The sequence below is a fragment of the Cebus imitator genome, unplaced genomic scaffold (genome assembly GCF_001604975.1).
Source record: "Cebus imitator isolate Cc_AM_T3 unplaced genomic scaffold, Cebus_imitator-1.0 Scaffold19, whole genome shotgun sequence".
Lineage (NCBI taxonomy): Eukaryota > Metazoa > Chordata > Mammalia > Primates > Cebidae > Cebus > Cebus imitator.
This window is the reverse complement of record NW_016107334.1, coordinates 10,486,298-10,502,021: the sequence shown is the minus strand read 5'-3', so window position 1 is coordinate 10,502,021 and position 15,724 is coordinate 10,486,298. Positions and strand designations below refer to the sequence as shown.

Genomic DNA, 15,724 nt, shown 5'->3' with positions numbered 1-15,724 from the left:
CCGTCTCAAAAAAAAAAAAAAAGAAAGAGACAATTAGCACTTATAGTAGAAGTTCAAGATTGAGTCAACATCTCTCATAATCATTTATTCAATACATACATTAAAGTAGAAAGGCTATATGAATACACTAAGTGCTGCAAAAGGGGATTTGACAAAGTTCGGCAATATTTCATAAGAAAAACTCAAAGCAAAAATGAATACATGGAAATTACCTAAATATAACAAGAGCTTATTTACCAAGTGTCTACAGCAAATGCTCATAAATTGGTGACACCAAGACCTTCAAAATCAGGAACAAGATACATGTAACTGCTAGAATCATGATTATGTAACTTTTGAAATTTCTAAAGATACATAATAAAACAAATTATTTAAATATTAGAAAAGAAGAGATCAACTTGTTTTGAATTTGTAGAATATGATCACGTCCAAAAGTCTCAGGGAATTCTAGTAAAAACTACTAGAGTGAAAAGAGAAGACGGGAAAAGAACTGGGTAAAACAGAAAAAACAAAACAACTTTTCTGCATACTAGTAACTCAGGTTGGAACAGAAGTGGAAAGAAGTTATATAAATACATAGATAGTTCATTTAAATGGTAGCAAAAACAATAAAAAAAAGTCACAGATAGACAAGACAGGTCCGGGACTTTTAGAAGGAAAAGAAAAAAAATTTCATTACAGAAAATAAAAGCTACACAAATGAGTCCCTGTGGGAAATGGGCAAAATAGAAGAACAAATGTTGAGTAATAGCCCAGTCAAGATATCTTTGAAAAAAACAAAAACCAAATGAACAGAAAACTTGCATTAACAGATTGTAAGACTTAAATGTGGTGCCCATAATCAAAACAATATGACATTTGCCAGAAACAGATTAACAGGCCAGTGAACCAGTACTGAGAATCCCAAAATGTACACAGATATAGATACTGGGGAAAATGCCCGTGGTGACATTTAAATTCAGATGAAAAAGGAAGCTTTATTTAAAAACTGTGCTAGAGTGACTGGCTAGGTATCTGGAAGAGACAAAAGCTAGCCACCTCCACCCCCTGCCACTTCCCTCATACAATACACACAAATAAATACCAGAAAGGCTAAATCTTAAAATGTAAAAACTAAATGAATGAAAACATTACAAGGAACTCCAGAATACTGAAATAAAATTAGAGTGAAAGTGGCCTTCTTTTATAAACAGATACCAGAAAGAAAAAGATGAACATACTGAATTATGTATTCTTTCATCTTTGCTATCACAAAAGATAACCAAAAAAAGAAAAGAAAAGACAAATAATGAACTGGGAAAAATATTGGTGACATTTATGATAAGCCAAGTCTTAAAAACCTCTACTGTACCAAGAAAAAGGAAAAAAACCCTCCAAAGTGAGAAAAAAAGACAAACGACCCTTTAGAAAAAATAAAGAACGAACAGTAACAGGCAGTTCACTTAAGGGGAATGCAGATAGTTCATGAACATATGAAAAGATATTCAATATTAATAAAAACATGGAAATTAAAATAAGGAGATTTTTTTTTTTTTTTTTTGCCAATCATGCTGATTAAAATTAATAGGCTCCAGGATGCCTATTGCCGGCTGAGGTGTGGGACAGAGAATTCTATATTTTGTTGGTGAAAGTGTGAATCACCAGAGTTTTTGGGGGCAGTGTTTCCAAAGCAGTCCACTTTTGGGACTCTGCTCTATATAAGCAAACATACCATAGCAAATCAGGCTATAGTGCAAGAGGAAAAAACATATTTCAAATGTTCGCCAATAGAAGGAGAGCTATGTCAACTAAGCTACATTAACTCTATGTATTTAAAGAATGTACCTGAAAGAATGAGTTGTAGCCACACTAACTGATCTGGAGGAAGTCCATGACAGAGTACTAAATTTAAAAAGCCAAATTGAGGATAATATAAATCATGCAATACTATTTTTGTTATTAAAATGAGAAATTAAAACTAAGCCTTGTAGAGGTTTATAAATGTTTTTATAGCATCGCATATGGAAGGATGTGAAAAGATTCCTACTTGGTTGTTAAATTATTTACTTCAAGGGCAGAAGAGCCATCATTTTTATTACCACTTTCAATTGTTATCACTTGTTACACAATCGTATATAATTTTAGTATTTTTAAATTTTAAAACATAAAAATTTTAAAAAGAAAATATGTTAAATATGATGTATTTAGCCAATTTTTGAAAAAAGCAAACAAACAAAAACTTTGGGAGGGGATGAAGCCCAGATTTCAGATCCCACCTTGCTATAGTTTGAATGTCCCCTTCAAAGCCCACGATGAAAGGTAATTGCTGTTGCAATGATATTAAGGGGTGGGACCATTGAGAGGTGATTAGGCCAAGAAGCCCCAACCCTCATAAATGGATTAACGTTGTTACTGTGGGAGTGGGTTTGGAATTTTGAGGGTGGGTTGTTGTAAAAGTGGGTTCTTCCCTCCCTTGGTCTGTTGGTCTCTTGCCCTCCACCTTCCGCCATGGGATGTGACTGCATGAAGGGCCTCACCAGATACCAGTACTATGCCCTTGGACTTCTCAATCTCCAGAACTGTGAGCCAAATATATTTCTGTTTATTATAAATTCCCCAGCCTGTGGTAGTCAGTTTCAGCAGTACAAAAGGAAATAAGATGCACTCCACAGGCAGTGACTACTCACTGTTTTTCCCGGATAACTGCTGGGCAAGGCACTGGCTTCAATGAAATACTTTGTCAGCAGATGTTTGCTGGGGTCAGGACTGTCCAGTAAGATGTAGGAACAGAAATAGGCCCCATGCCGAAGCAGGAATATGGCAATGTCTTCATTCCCTAAAGGAACAAAACCGGAAAGCTAAGGGCATGCAGGTGCAGAGAGTATCACAGTTGTTGGAAGGGCAGCCTCTGATATGTGGAATGGAAACTTAAAAGGTACTTGTGCTGGTTGTACTTCTCTATTTACTTCCCTTGATGTGTCGAGTTCCCGTTAGTGGGAGAATTTCTGTGGGGCTTTGCCCTTTGGAGTGCCTCAGGCAACACTGCCACTAGCCACAGTCAGTCTCTGTCACTGAAATCCCCTTGCGGGGCAAGTCGGGGGGAAATGAGGAAGGGTGCAGATATTTTGAAAAAGAAACACAGAACAGGAGTTGCAAAAGGGTAATTTGAGAGCTAAGAGTGAGAATAAAGACACGATCCCACATCTGGAGGCTGAGACAGTCTGCACGGTCAGGGCTGACTCGGGTAGCGGGGAGACCCACCTGACTTGATGGCCGCATAGAGGGGCAAGCGCACGATGACAGGGAACTCATTCTTCCTGATGGCGTAGCTCTCCGGGTCGGCCCCATGTGTCAAGACCAGGAGCTTCACAACTCCCAGGTGCCCTCGCTGGCAAGCCAAGGCCAGCATCCAGTTCAGCAGCCGCTGGGGACTGCAGGGACCTGGCAGGAGATGGCAGGACAAAGGGAAAGTACCACTGAAGGGTGCTGCTTGCTCCCACTCTGCTCTTCCCCTAGACATATGCACCACGGAATACTACACAGCCATGAAAAAAGAATGCAATCATGCCCTTTGCAGCAACATGGAGGGAGCTGGAGGTCATTCTCCTAAGTAAACTAACACAGGAAGAGAAAACCAAATACTGCATGTTATCACTTATAAGGGGGAGCTAAATATTGAGTGTACATGGACACAAAGAAGGGAACAACAGGCACGGGGGACTACTTGAGGGTGGAGGGAGGAAAAAGGGTGAAGATTTAAAAACTACCTACTGGGTACTATGCTGATTACCCAGGTGACAAAATCGTCTGCATACCAAACCCTGGCACATGCAATTTACTCATGTAACAAACCTGCATATGTACCCCTGAACCTCAAAGTTAAAAAAAAGCAAAATGCAGCTGTCCTGTTTCCAGCTGAAAGTTGCTTCTGTTGAGCTGATAGTGTTTTCTGGAACAGCCCCCCGAACTGCATATGACATTTCCCACATCATTCACCCACCTGCATATCAGATTACGCCAAGTGATAAAATGTAGGATTCCAAATGCCATATCCAGTGTGATCTTAGCCGCATAAAAAATAGGTGTGTGGAAATAAGACTAGAAAGAACTACCCCAATGTTGTAGTGTTATCTCTGGGCTCTCCCCTGCCCTCAGCCCTCCCCTAGGGTAACATTACATGCAGGAGTATAAACTTTGGGGACAGGCATTTTAGAGTTAAAATAGTTGAGCTATGTAATTTTGGACACATTTCTTAATCTGTCTCTGCCTCAGTTTACCTATGGGTAAAATCGGAATAATAATACTCATCCTCCCAGGTTTAATGTGAGGACTACATAATGTACGTCAAGTGCCTGGATCAATAAATCCTAACTCATTATGTTGTGTTATTATGTTATTAGAGTACTAAGACTTCCCCACGTTTTTAAATGATCTATAACACACATATATTACTTTCATGAGTAATAATAATACAAGCTTTGGTGAAAGAAACAGATCTAAACTGTCAGGTCTAAGACTGAGAATTTCTCCCCAGTAGAACTGCCTGCTTAATTTCAGGATGAAATAACACTTAGCACATTGAATTAATGGGGACAGTGTGGGCTGAAATGTTACAGTATCTTCAAATTCAAAATAGTGCAATATCATTTAGGTCTAGTTGCCAGGGAAAAATGACCTCATCTTCTGCATGGACACTTCCCAAATGCATCATAACACACTGTCTCATTTTCAGAGGCACAGAGTCCTTAGGGATCCAAGTGCTCCCAAGTGAGGAGGGAGTGACCCTCTCCTTCATGACAGGTCATTGATAGGAGCCCAGGGTCAGGACAGCCCTGTTATTCACCAAATAAAGCACCTCACATAGGGCTGAGGCTAGAGCCGGTACCAAGTAAATATCCCTTCTTCTCCCTCTACTGTTAATCAGAATTAATGATTTGGAGGTATGTTAACAGAAAATAAGTGATCCCTAATTCACTTACCCAAGAATATCTAGGTAAGAGAAACACAGTAACCATGCTCGTAACTTCTGATGAGATGGGGATGCCTCAGTCTTAGGAGGCAGGCATCGTATTTCAGGACCATGACTTTAAGATGAGGAAACCAAAGCTCAGAGAGTTTTGGAAACGGAGGAGAAGGGTCAAAGCGGTGGCAAAATCTATAGGGAAAGGACGCAAACCTTCTGAAAGGTGTGGAGGTTCTGCAGAGCCTGGGGAGAGAATAGCTGAAGGCAGCTGTTCTACAACTCTCAGGCAGAGGGCAGGAGTAGGTACAAGGGATTGTGGGGAAAGTTATCTTAAACAGGCATGGTGCCCAGGAAGTGACCTTTGATCATCTGCATGGGTGAGGTTATGGGAACACCATAAATGTTAATTACCTACAGGTTGCGTGGGCTCCAGGTTTTCGGCACTGTGCCTACACTGAATAAGAGCAAGCAGCTCCAGCTTCTCCGGGCTGCAATCTGGCCACTAGACCCAGACAGTCATCTGGCTGCTCTTACACTGCATACCTGTGTCTGAGTACACATTTCATCCGTTGGCCAGGGTCTGTGGGACTGACCGGGCGGGGGAACTTCCTAAAGGTCCCGTACTTGGTAAGTAATAAGATCAAGACCTAAACCTTGCCTTGTCTAAAATCAAAGGGTACTCTCTTAACCACACAAAAGCCCTACAGGTATTGTCTACAGCCTAAAGCCAGCGACAGAGCAGCCTCTCTTCCTCCCTTCTCAGCTTCAGAAAGCAGAAAGCACGTAGCAGTGTGCCTCAAATAATGCATCCCCTCAACCTTTCATCCCTCTTCTTCTCAATCCTCCTTGTTCTCTAGCTGCCTCATTTTTGTTTTTTTGTTTGAGACAGGGTCTCCTTCTGTCTCAGGCCGGGGTGCAGTCATGTGATCACACCTGACTGCAGTCTCGGGCTCCTGGCTCAAACCATCCTCCCGTCTTAGCCTACCAAGTAGCTGGCACTATAGGCATGTGCCACCATGCCTGGTGAATTTTTTTAAATGTTTTGTAGAAAAGGAGGTCTCACTATGTTACCCAGGCTGGTCTTGAACTCCTGACCTCAAGTGCTCCTCTTGCCTTGGCCTCCCAAAGTGTTGGGATTAGAGGCGTAAGCCACCACGTCCGACCTGCCTCTTGTTTGTCTTCTTGCCTTAACTGACTCCTGACCATGGCTGACTTCCCTTCTGGCTTGGGAACCCCTTTGCAGGAAGTGCAGGGGCGGGTACACACTGTTTTGCCCATCTCTGCACTTTCTGCAAAGCCCACCACAATGGTCTGAAATCCTTTCATCCTCAGCAGCTCTGCTCAGAGTTGAGCTAAAGACAGGATGCTCCTGGGAGCAGCTGAAAACCGTGATGAGGTCCAGCCACACTTCCTGCTCTGCAAAAGCAGGCAATCCAAGTCCTTCCCTCATGTGTCTGCAAAGAAAACTCCTATTCACTCTGCAAAGCCCAGGTCAGATGTCAGCCTCCCTTGAGAGACCCCATCCTGCAAAGGGGTGGACTGCAGGGAATGTTTAGGGCAGTGAAACTGTTCTATGTAATACGGTAATGATGGACACATGCCATTATCCATTTGTCAAAACTGACAGGATGTACAACAGCAAGAATGAATTGCCATGTAAGCGATGGACTTTAGTTAGTAAGAAGCTATCAATATTAGCTGATCAATTGTAGCAACTGTTACCACACTAATGGGACACGGAGTTATAGGGAAAACCGTGTCGGGGATGCACGATGGAACTTGCCTCTCTGAACTTTGGTTTCCTCATCTTAAAACCATGGTCCTGAAATATAGCAGCTGCCTCCTAAGACTAACACATCGTGATCTCAACAGAAGTTACAGCATGATTACTGTGTTTCTTTTACCTAGATATTCTTGTGTAAGTGCTTCAGGGATCACCTGTTTTCTGTTAACATATCTTCAAATCATTAATTCTGGAACTCTGTACATTGCAATCAATTTTTCCATAAATATAAAACTTCTCTAAAAAACCCAAAGTCTATTAATTATTTTTTAAAAAGCAATGTTAATTACATTCTCTATGAAATATGGCGTGTGAGACTTTCCCTTGTGAGTTTAGGGGAGTGAGAGGTGCGATGTGGCTGGCAGGAAGCTTCACTTCGTTTGGATGTCGGTGGCCTGCCCTGGATTTCTTGATCTCATTATTGGTGAAAGCATGAAGAAATAAACATTTTGGGGTAAAGCCTAAGAAGAGGGTACCCTGAGACATGGTTAAGAACTCGCCTTGTGATTTACCTGGTAAGGACTCAAGCAATTCCTGCACAACTGCCATGTGCCCATAATACGCTGCCACCACGGCTGGGTTGTCATCTGTGGGTTCTGTCGGCAGCTCCACCAGTCTCTCGGTGAGTAGATGGCGGACCATCTCCAGGTCCCCATAGGCGGCCGGGATGCTCAGAAGCTGGCTCTGGTCAAAACACAACAGGGCTCCAGTGAGACTGGCTCAGTGATGCTTCACCAGGTCCCAGGGCAGAACTGGCATTGTGTTGCCCAGAATGGCAGCACCTGCCAAGTGTGGCTTCTCAAAGTGAGAGGGGGAGAGTGTAAAATCACACGTGAATTCAAAGACCAAGCACAGAAAGGGTATGCTAGCTCATCGGTAATTTTATGTTGGTTACATGATGAAACAATGATTTTAATATATTTATGTTAAATATTAGCATTTTGTTTCTGTTTGCTCCCCCCCCCCTTTTTTTTTGAGGCAGGGTCTCTCTCTGTTACCCAGGCTAGAGTGCAGTGGTGCAATCTGAGCTCAGCGCAGCCTTGACCTCCCAGGCTCAAGTGATCCCCCTGCCTTAGCCTCCTGAGTAGCTGTAGCTGGGACTGCAGGCACACGCCACCATGCTAGCTAATTTTATTGTTTTCTTTGTAGAGACCAGACCTTGCTATGTTGCCAGGGCTGGTCTTGAACTTCTGGGCTCAAGTGATCCTCCCACCAGAGTAACTGTGATTATAGGTGTGAACTTGTTTACCACTTTAATGTGGCTACCAGGAAATATGATATGATGCATGGGGCTCGTATTCGCTGCTCTCGACTACCTGCTTCATGAGGGTGGGGAGGGTGTGCATATCCCCTTCTAGCACAGAGCCAGAATGGGATGGCCAGTGCCCCCATCAGCACTTACTGATGATCTACTGTGTGTGAGAGGTGGGACTGGGCACCGAGGATGCCAGGGGCCATTTCTGGCCTCCACAGATTTACAACTAAGTTTGAGGTGGGAATATGAATAGACAGCCCCAAGTGAGCACATTTTAGTTGCTGAATAGTTTATAACACAAGTGTGTTTGGAAATCATTTTAGGTGAGTTGGGCAGGAATGGGTACATGGAGCCCCCAGGAAAGGGAATGGATATTTATCAAAGCTCTTACCACGTGCCAGATGCTGGACTGAGTACTCTATTTACATGGCCACATTCAATCCTCCTAACATTCATGCCAGGAATGTGTCTGTACTTCTGTGTTAGGGATGAGGAAATAAAAGCTTGACCATGGTTAGGGAGTTTATCATCGGCCTAACCTCTCAGTGTTTGAACTTGGCTGTGTCTAGCTCCAAAGCCCAAGAGTGTCTCTGTTCCATCCAAGACTTCCTGGAAACAAGGGACTTCGAGGAAGGCTCAGGTTCTGTAAGTAGAGTGAATGGGCTGGTGGTGGAAGGTATGTCTGACAGGTGAGGAGAGGAGCGGTCTAAGGGACTGGGATCAGGTGAGGGACAGGAGGCTCATATATTCAATATGACCAGAAAAGAAAACCCCCCTTACCTGCCACTCTGCCCAGGGTGGGTTTCAGTGGTCCTATCATTCCAGGAAAGCATTTGCATTATGGAGAGAAGCCGCAGTGATTGATTAAATGCTTCACTGCACGCAATTAACAGCTGTCTAGACTCGGTCGGTTAGAGGCTTAAAAGCCCCATCCTTTAGAGGTGGTAAGTGATGTCATAGGAGCCAGCCCATGGCCAAGAGGGACCCAGACAGTGGGAAAGGTCAAAGCTGGCTTTTTAGCTGGAGGCTTCACAGTGTGTATTTTTTAAAATTCTAACAGCATAGAAAAGTATAAAACAAGAAGTAGGCTTCCCTCTATGCCTTTATCTCCCAATCGCCCTCTGCAAGGAATGCCTTCCAGAACATGTTTATTCATAATGCTCACAGGAAATCTCATACAAAACCAAATGCTTTTTTCACTTAATTCATTAAATTGCCCTTTTAATCAGCCCTATAACACACCTGCAGAAAAGTACGAATATTTTAAGTGTTCAGTTTCATGAAAGGCATTTGAACACATCCACGTAACCGATCTCGTTCCAAAGACCAGGACGCTGTCTGTGCCCAGAAACGCCCTTTCCTCCTGCTAGTCATTGCCCTCTGGTGAGGAGCCAGTCTCCTGAATTCTAACATCATAGATTAACTATTGCCCGTTTTTAAGTGCTGTAAAAGTGGAATTATACTTCACTTATAATTTTTTAACTTTTTGCTTTGAAATAATCAGATTCACAGGAAGTTACAAAGATAGTACTGAGAGGACTCAAGTATCCTTCATCCAGTTTCCCCATGGTAACATCTTACATAATTGTAGCAAGATATCAAAGTCAGTAACTTGACATTGCTACCATATATGTATATAGTTCTGACATTTTGTCACACATGTAGATCTGAGTAGCCACCACCACAATCAAGACAGACCTGTTCCAGGACCACAAAGGTCTCCCTCATGCCATGCACCCATGGTGGCCTCACTCATCCTCTTCCCCATCTCTCACCCCTGACAAGAACTAATCTCTTTCATCTCTATAATTCTGTCATTTTGAGGATGTTATATAAATGGAATCATAGAGACTACGGTCTTTTGAGATTGGCTTTTTCTTTTTTTTCCTTCTGAGCATAATGTCCTGAGATCCATCTGACTTGTTGAATGTTTCAGTAGACTTCCTTTGAAGAGCTGAGTAGTACTCCATGTATGTTTAAGTATTCACTTTCTGAGATCTTTGGTTGTATCCAGTTTTGGGCCATTGCAAATAAAGTTGGTATGAAAAGTCACGAGCAAGCTTTTGTGTGCATGTAAATTTCCTCTCTCTAGTTTAAATGGAGTTCAACTGCTGGTTCACAAGTGTATTTTTAGTTTTTTAAATAAACTGACAAACTATTTTCCAGTGTGATTGTACCATGTTACATTCTTGCTGGTAAACTTCTCTGCATCCCAATTCAAATTTGGTATTGTCATTACTTTTTATTTTTGCTGTTCATAAAGGTGGTTAGTGACATCTTATCATTGGTTTAATTTTCATTTCCATAATGGCTAATGAGGTTGAACATCTTTTCATGTGCTTATTTGCCATCTATGTATCTTCCTCAGCAAAATGTTTCTTCATGTATCTCATAAATTTTCTATTTGGATTGTTTACTTTTTAATGTTGAGTTTTGAGAGTTCTTTACATATTCTAGCTATAACTCCTTTGTCAGATAAGTGGTTTCTAAATATTTCTCTCAGTCTGTGGCTTTTTTTTTTTTTTTTTTTTTTTTTTTTTTNGAGCAAAACTTTTTAATCTTGGTGAGGTCCAGTTTACCAATTTTTCTTTCATAAATCATTTCTTTTATGGATTTTCTGTATAGATTGTCATGTGATCTACCAATAGAGACAATGCAATTTATTTTTTTCATATCTGTGTGCCTTTTATTTCATTTCTTTGCCTTCTTGTATTGGCTAGAATTTCCAGTAATCTGTTAAATATATTGAATAGTATTATTTTAAAAACAATGATTTTATAGTTGCTCTTGAATAGAACTTGCAGTATTGTATTGAGAGTGGACATTCTTGCCTTGTTCCTGATCTTAGGGGAAAATAGTCTTCAACATCACGAATAATGTTAGTTATAGGTTTTTGTCAATGTTCTCTAGCCTATGAGGAAGTTCCCTCCTATTCTTAATTTTCGGAGAGTTTTTTGAAAACATGGTACTGAATTCTGTCAAATTTTTTTTCTGTATCATTAGATATAAGGTAACTTTTCTTTTTTAGTCATTAATAAGGAGGATTACATTGCACAATGATTGAATGCTGAACCAACTTTGCATCTCTGCAATAAACTCCACTTGATCATGGTTTATAATTCCTTTTACATAGAGCAGAATTTCACTCGCTAATATTTTGTTAAGAATTTTTGCAGCTACGTTCATAATGGGCACTGGTCTGTACTTTTTTGTGTTTTTTTACGCTGTTTTTGGTTTTGGTGTCAGGGTAATACAGAATTCATAAAAGTGTTAAAAATATTCCTCCTTCTATTTTTTAGAAGAGATGATGTAGAATTGGTATTAGTTCTTTAAATATTTGGTAGAATTATCCAGTGAAGCCATCTGGACCTGTTAATTTATTTTTTGGGGAGGTTTAAAATTATGAATTGAATTTTCTTAATTGTTAAAGGGCTATTCCAATTATGTGTTTCCTATTAAGATGTGGTAGTTTCTACTTTCCAAGGATTCGTCCATTTCATCTAAGTTGTTCAATTTATGTGTTTACAGCTGTTCATAATGTCCCCTTATTATCTTTCTGATATCTGCAGGACCCGTTTGATATTCCGTATTTCCTTTCTGATGTTGGTGATGTTTGTGTTTTGGATTCTTTCTACTCTAAAGGCAACGTTTCCCTTTGACTTCTTTCAGGCTTTATTTTGTTTTGTCTTTAGTTTTAATAAGTTTGACTATGATGTGCTTGGAATGGATTTCATTGGGTGTATCCTGTTTGTAGTTCATTCAACTTCTTGAATCTGAACATTGATGTCTTCTGCCAGTTAGAGAAGTTTTCAGCCATTGTTTGAGTTCTCCTCAGTCCTGCCTTCTGTCTACTCTCCTGGGGCTCTGATGACGTGAATGTTACATCTTTTGTTAAACTCCTCACATGCCCATGAGGCACTGCTCTTTTTTCCTTTTTTTTGTCTGTTTTCTTTTGATTTGGCACTTGTTCCAGAGTGAATAATTTCTGCTGTTCTGTTTCCCCCTGAATGTTTCCCCTGTCCTCTCTGCTCCACTCTACAGCTGAGCTCGTTCAATGAGGTTTTTTTTTTTTTTTCTTTAATTTCAGGTATTGTACTTTTAAGTACTAAAATTTTCATGTCTTTTATTTCTTTGCTGAGACTATTTTTCCATTTGATTCAAGTGTATTCATCATTGCTCACAGAAACATTTTTATGACGACTGCCTTAAAATCCTTGTGAGATAGTTCTAACATCGGAGTCATCCTGGTGTTGGCATCTCTTGGTTGTCTTGTCTCAGTGAGTTTGCGATCTTTCTGGTTCTTGGTAATTATGAGTCATTGTTTATCATGGCCTGGATATTTGGGGCATTATGTTTTGAGACTCCGGATCTTACTTAAATCTTGTGTTTTGGCAGGCCTCCTCTGACGCCACTCTGGTGGGTAAACAGGAGTGTCCCTTTAATGCTGCCTGGTGGTATGGAAATCTGGGGGCTGTACTTAGAATCGGTTGACTCCCAGTAAGCAGGGGCTCCTTGTTATTGCTGGGCAGTGTTGGGACTTCAGGTTCTCTTCTAGGCCTGCTTCAATTCCACCCAAGTTGGATGAGGAACTCATGTCTCATGACTGCCAGGCTGGATGGAGACAGAAGTCCAGGCTCCCTGCATGTTGTCCACTGATGGTGAGCAGGGGCTGTTGTCACCACCTGGTGGGGATCAGCACCCCAGCTCCCCACAGCATTCTCTGACGCCGTGGGGTGGGGATGATTGGGGTGCCTGTTACAGCCTGGGAAGGGTGGAAGTCTAAGCTCTGCACCTGGCCTTTGCTGGTAAGGGGTTGGGCAGGGCTGCAGGTATATTTCTGCGGTGTTTGGCTGAAAAGGATTGGTGACTGACAGTAAGTTTCCTTTCTGGCTTTGCTGTGGCTTTCCTGGTGCTTTGTAGAGAGAGCAGGCTTTCCTTGGATTTTGTTTTTCTTATCTGTGCCAGTTTGTGTTTCTGGATTGCTAACTTCTTCATACACTGGAGTTCTTTTGAAAACAGTGGCTAGAGATTATTTTGCCCTTTTGGAGTGCTGTGTGGTATTCTAGGACCTGGACAGACTGAGATTTCTGTAGGAGTCTTCTCCCGTGGATAGAACAGTTAGGTGGTTTGCAAGGTTGTGCTATTGTAAACACAACGTCAATGAACAGCCTTACACATAAAACTTGGCAATTTTTTTACAAGTACATCTGTTAAGTTCCTAGCAGTAGTTGTGCTGTGTCAAAGATGATGAAATTTTAAAATTAGACAAGCATTTTCAGATTGCCTTCCAAAGAGGCTGCACGCATGTATATTCCTAGTAGCATTGAATAAAGGTGTATAAGTTTCCAAAGCTTTTCTTCTTATTTTTATCAAACTTTAAGGGGCCAATCTGACAAGCTTAAAAATGCTATTTCCTTTTTGTTTTACTTGCCTTTCTATAAGCATTAACAAAGCTGAATAACTTTACATATGTGTACCATCTATCTGAATTTATTTCAGGTGCGTGTGCATCTATTTGCCTATTCATATTCTTAGTCATTTTCATTCCAGGTACTGTTCCCATCCACTATTGGTACTGAGGTTGTGTTAGCCTCATCAAAGAAACAGGGGAGTGCACACTCTTTTTCTATTTTCTGGACAAGTGATTATATTATTTGGCAGAACACACCGGTGAAGCCACGTAGACCTAGAATTTGTTTTGTCAGAAGGCTTTACATGATTGTAAGCCATGTCTTCATGGCTGAAAGTCTATTTATGCTTTCTGTCTCTTTTTAAAGTTAAATTTTTCTTACTTGTTCATTTAATCTAAATTTTCAAGTGTGTTAACATAAACTTGTTCATAATACATTCTCTTATCTTTTTCATGCTTGTGTAAACTGTAGTGAAGTTCTCTTTTATATTCCTGATTCATCTATTTCTTTTTTACCTTTTACTCTCACCAGAGATTTTCCATTTTATTGATCTCTTCAAAGCACCAATTTTTGATGTGGTAGTCATTTCTACTTCTTTCTGCTTTGCTTTCTATTTCAAAACTTTCAAATTTTTTTTTTTTACAACTTTATGCCTTCTATTTTCTTTACCTTCATCTTGCTGTTTCTTTCCATGTCCTGTTGTCCTTTTGAAAATTATGGTATTATTTCATATTGACTTATACCAGCTCTCTGTCAGTGAAGGATATTAGCCATATACCTTCTCTGTTTGCATCAATCCTTGACTCTGATTTATGGTGTGTTTTGGAACTACAGCTATACATTTTTATGAAAACACAGATGTGTGCATCCTTTTCCTCACTGTCTGCTTAAAGTCCCGTCAGCTGGGGTTCCATCAGTCCTGTATTCAGGGAACAGGCAGCCTTCCAGGAACCTTCTTGATTTTGCATTGCCACTGTTCATGATGCCACAGAGAAGTGACCCGCACCCAGGACTCTGTTTTTATTTATTCAAATATTGGCCAGAGTGCCCTTTTCCAAATTATCATGCCACTCCCTTTTAACAGCTGTTCTACTCTCAGATGAAGTCTCACCCCACTGGACTCTCGGGTCCCTCCATGATTGTCTTCCCCCATCAGCGTCTCCAGCTGCTACATCCATGAATCTGCCCAGCTCTGAAATGAGCTATCTCTGGCTGCTTGGCCACTTGGCAGGGATGCCAGGCTGTGTTTACTGCACAGCTTCCCCCTGCTGGAGACCACTGGCATCCACCCAAGGAACCCACACTCTACCTGCTTGTGTGCACAGCACAGCATTCCCTGTGCAGAAGGATGCTCCTTTGCCATATCCGCTATGAATTCCTAATTGGAGGGATCTCAAATGCCTTCCTTTTGCTTAACAATTCCCAAGGATGCTGCACTGCCGCTCCCTGCAATCTCTTACACGTCTGAGAACAGGTTGGAGTTTTAGGAATTGAATGAATTCTAGCTATCAATTAAATGGAGACATGTTAAACCTGTCCTAATCAAAGTAAACATCCTTAAGGTATTTCCATGATAACAGCCAATAAGAATCCCCCACAAGGGCAAAAAATGTGGTAATGGCCCACTCCAATTGTTGCTGGGAGGCTTCTGTAGAAGCTTTTTGGAAAACAGCTTGACATGTGTTCCAAAACTTTAAAAGTCCTCACACTTCACAGTCTTAATTCCTGCAGATCTGTGCTAGGAAAATAACCTCACAATAAGAAAAGAATTAAGCAAAAACATTCAATAGCACATTATTCACATTAGTAAGAAATGATAAGCAATCCAGATATCCAACCAAAATGAACAGCCAGGTAAATGCAGTCCCTCTAAACAGAATGACATGTAGCCACTGAAGGAGACACCTATAAGCAATGTTTAATCATCTGGAAAATTCTTAAAGTAATATTACGAAAGTACAAGCAGCAGCTGCATGATCATATATACAATCTGGCTGCATCTATATTGGAAACAACAGCAACGATGTATGCTCAGATCAGCAGGCTGGAAGAAAAGACAGTAAAACGGTTAAGTGGGTTTTGGGGTATATTAGGAATTTGGTAACTTTTTTGTCCATTTTTCCTCCTTTTGTATATTTTCTAAGTTTTATTTTTCCAGCATGTGCTACTTTTTCTAATGATGAAAAGGCTAAAAGAATGCTGTAGGTTAAGCCTTTGGGTGGCATTTTGTTCTTTACATTTAAGTGACCCCACCACTGTCCCTCAAAGGCCTCCCAGGAAAAGGTGGCAGGGGCCTGCTTAGGTGAAGTAAAACTGAGAAGTCACCTAGAAAG

At 41.0% G+C, this 15,724-nt stretch overlaps 1 protein-coding gene across 2 annotated transcripts in view; it reads right to left on the bottom strand.

Moving 5' to 3' along the window:
* Positions 1–15,724, bottom strand: part of LRRK1 (leucine rich repeat kinase 1) — a 141,221-nt gene that overhangs the window by 75,617 nt on the left and 49,880 nt on the right. For both annotated transcript variants that reach the window (XM_017518832.2, XM_037735080.1), the window contains 3 exons: positions 7,238–7,409; positions 3,241–3,420; positions 2,667–2,815 (listed from right to left, as the gene is read on the bottom strand). In XM_017518832.2, coding sequence (XP_017374321.1) covers positions 2,667–2,815; positions 3,241–3,420; positions 7,238–7,409 — 501 coding nt within the window. The remainder of the gene's footprint in view (positions 1–2,666; positions 2,816–3,240; positions 3,421–7,237; positions 7,410–15,724) is intronic.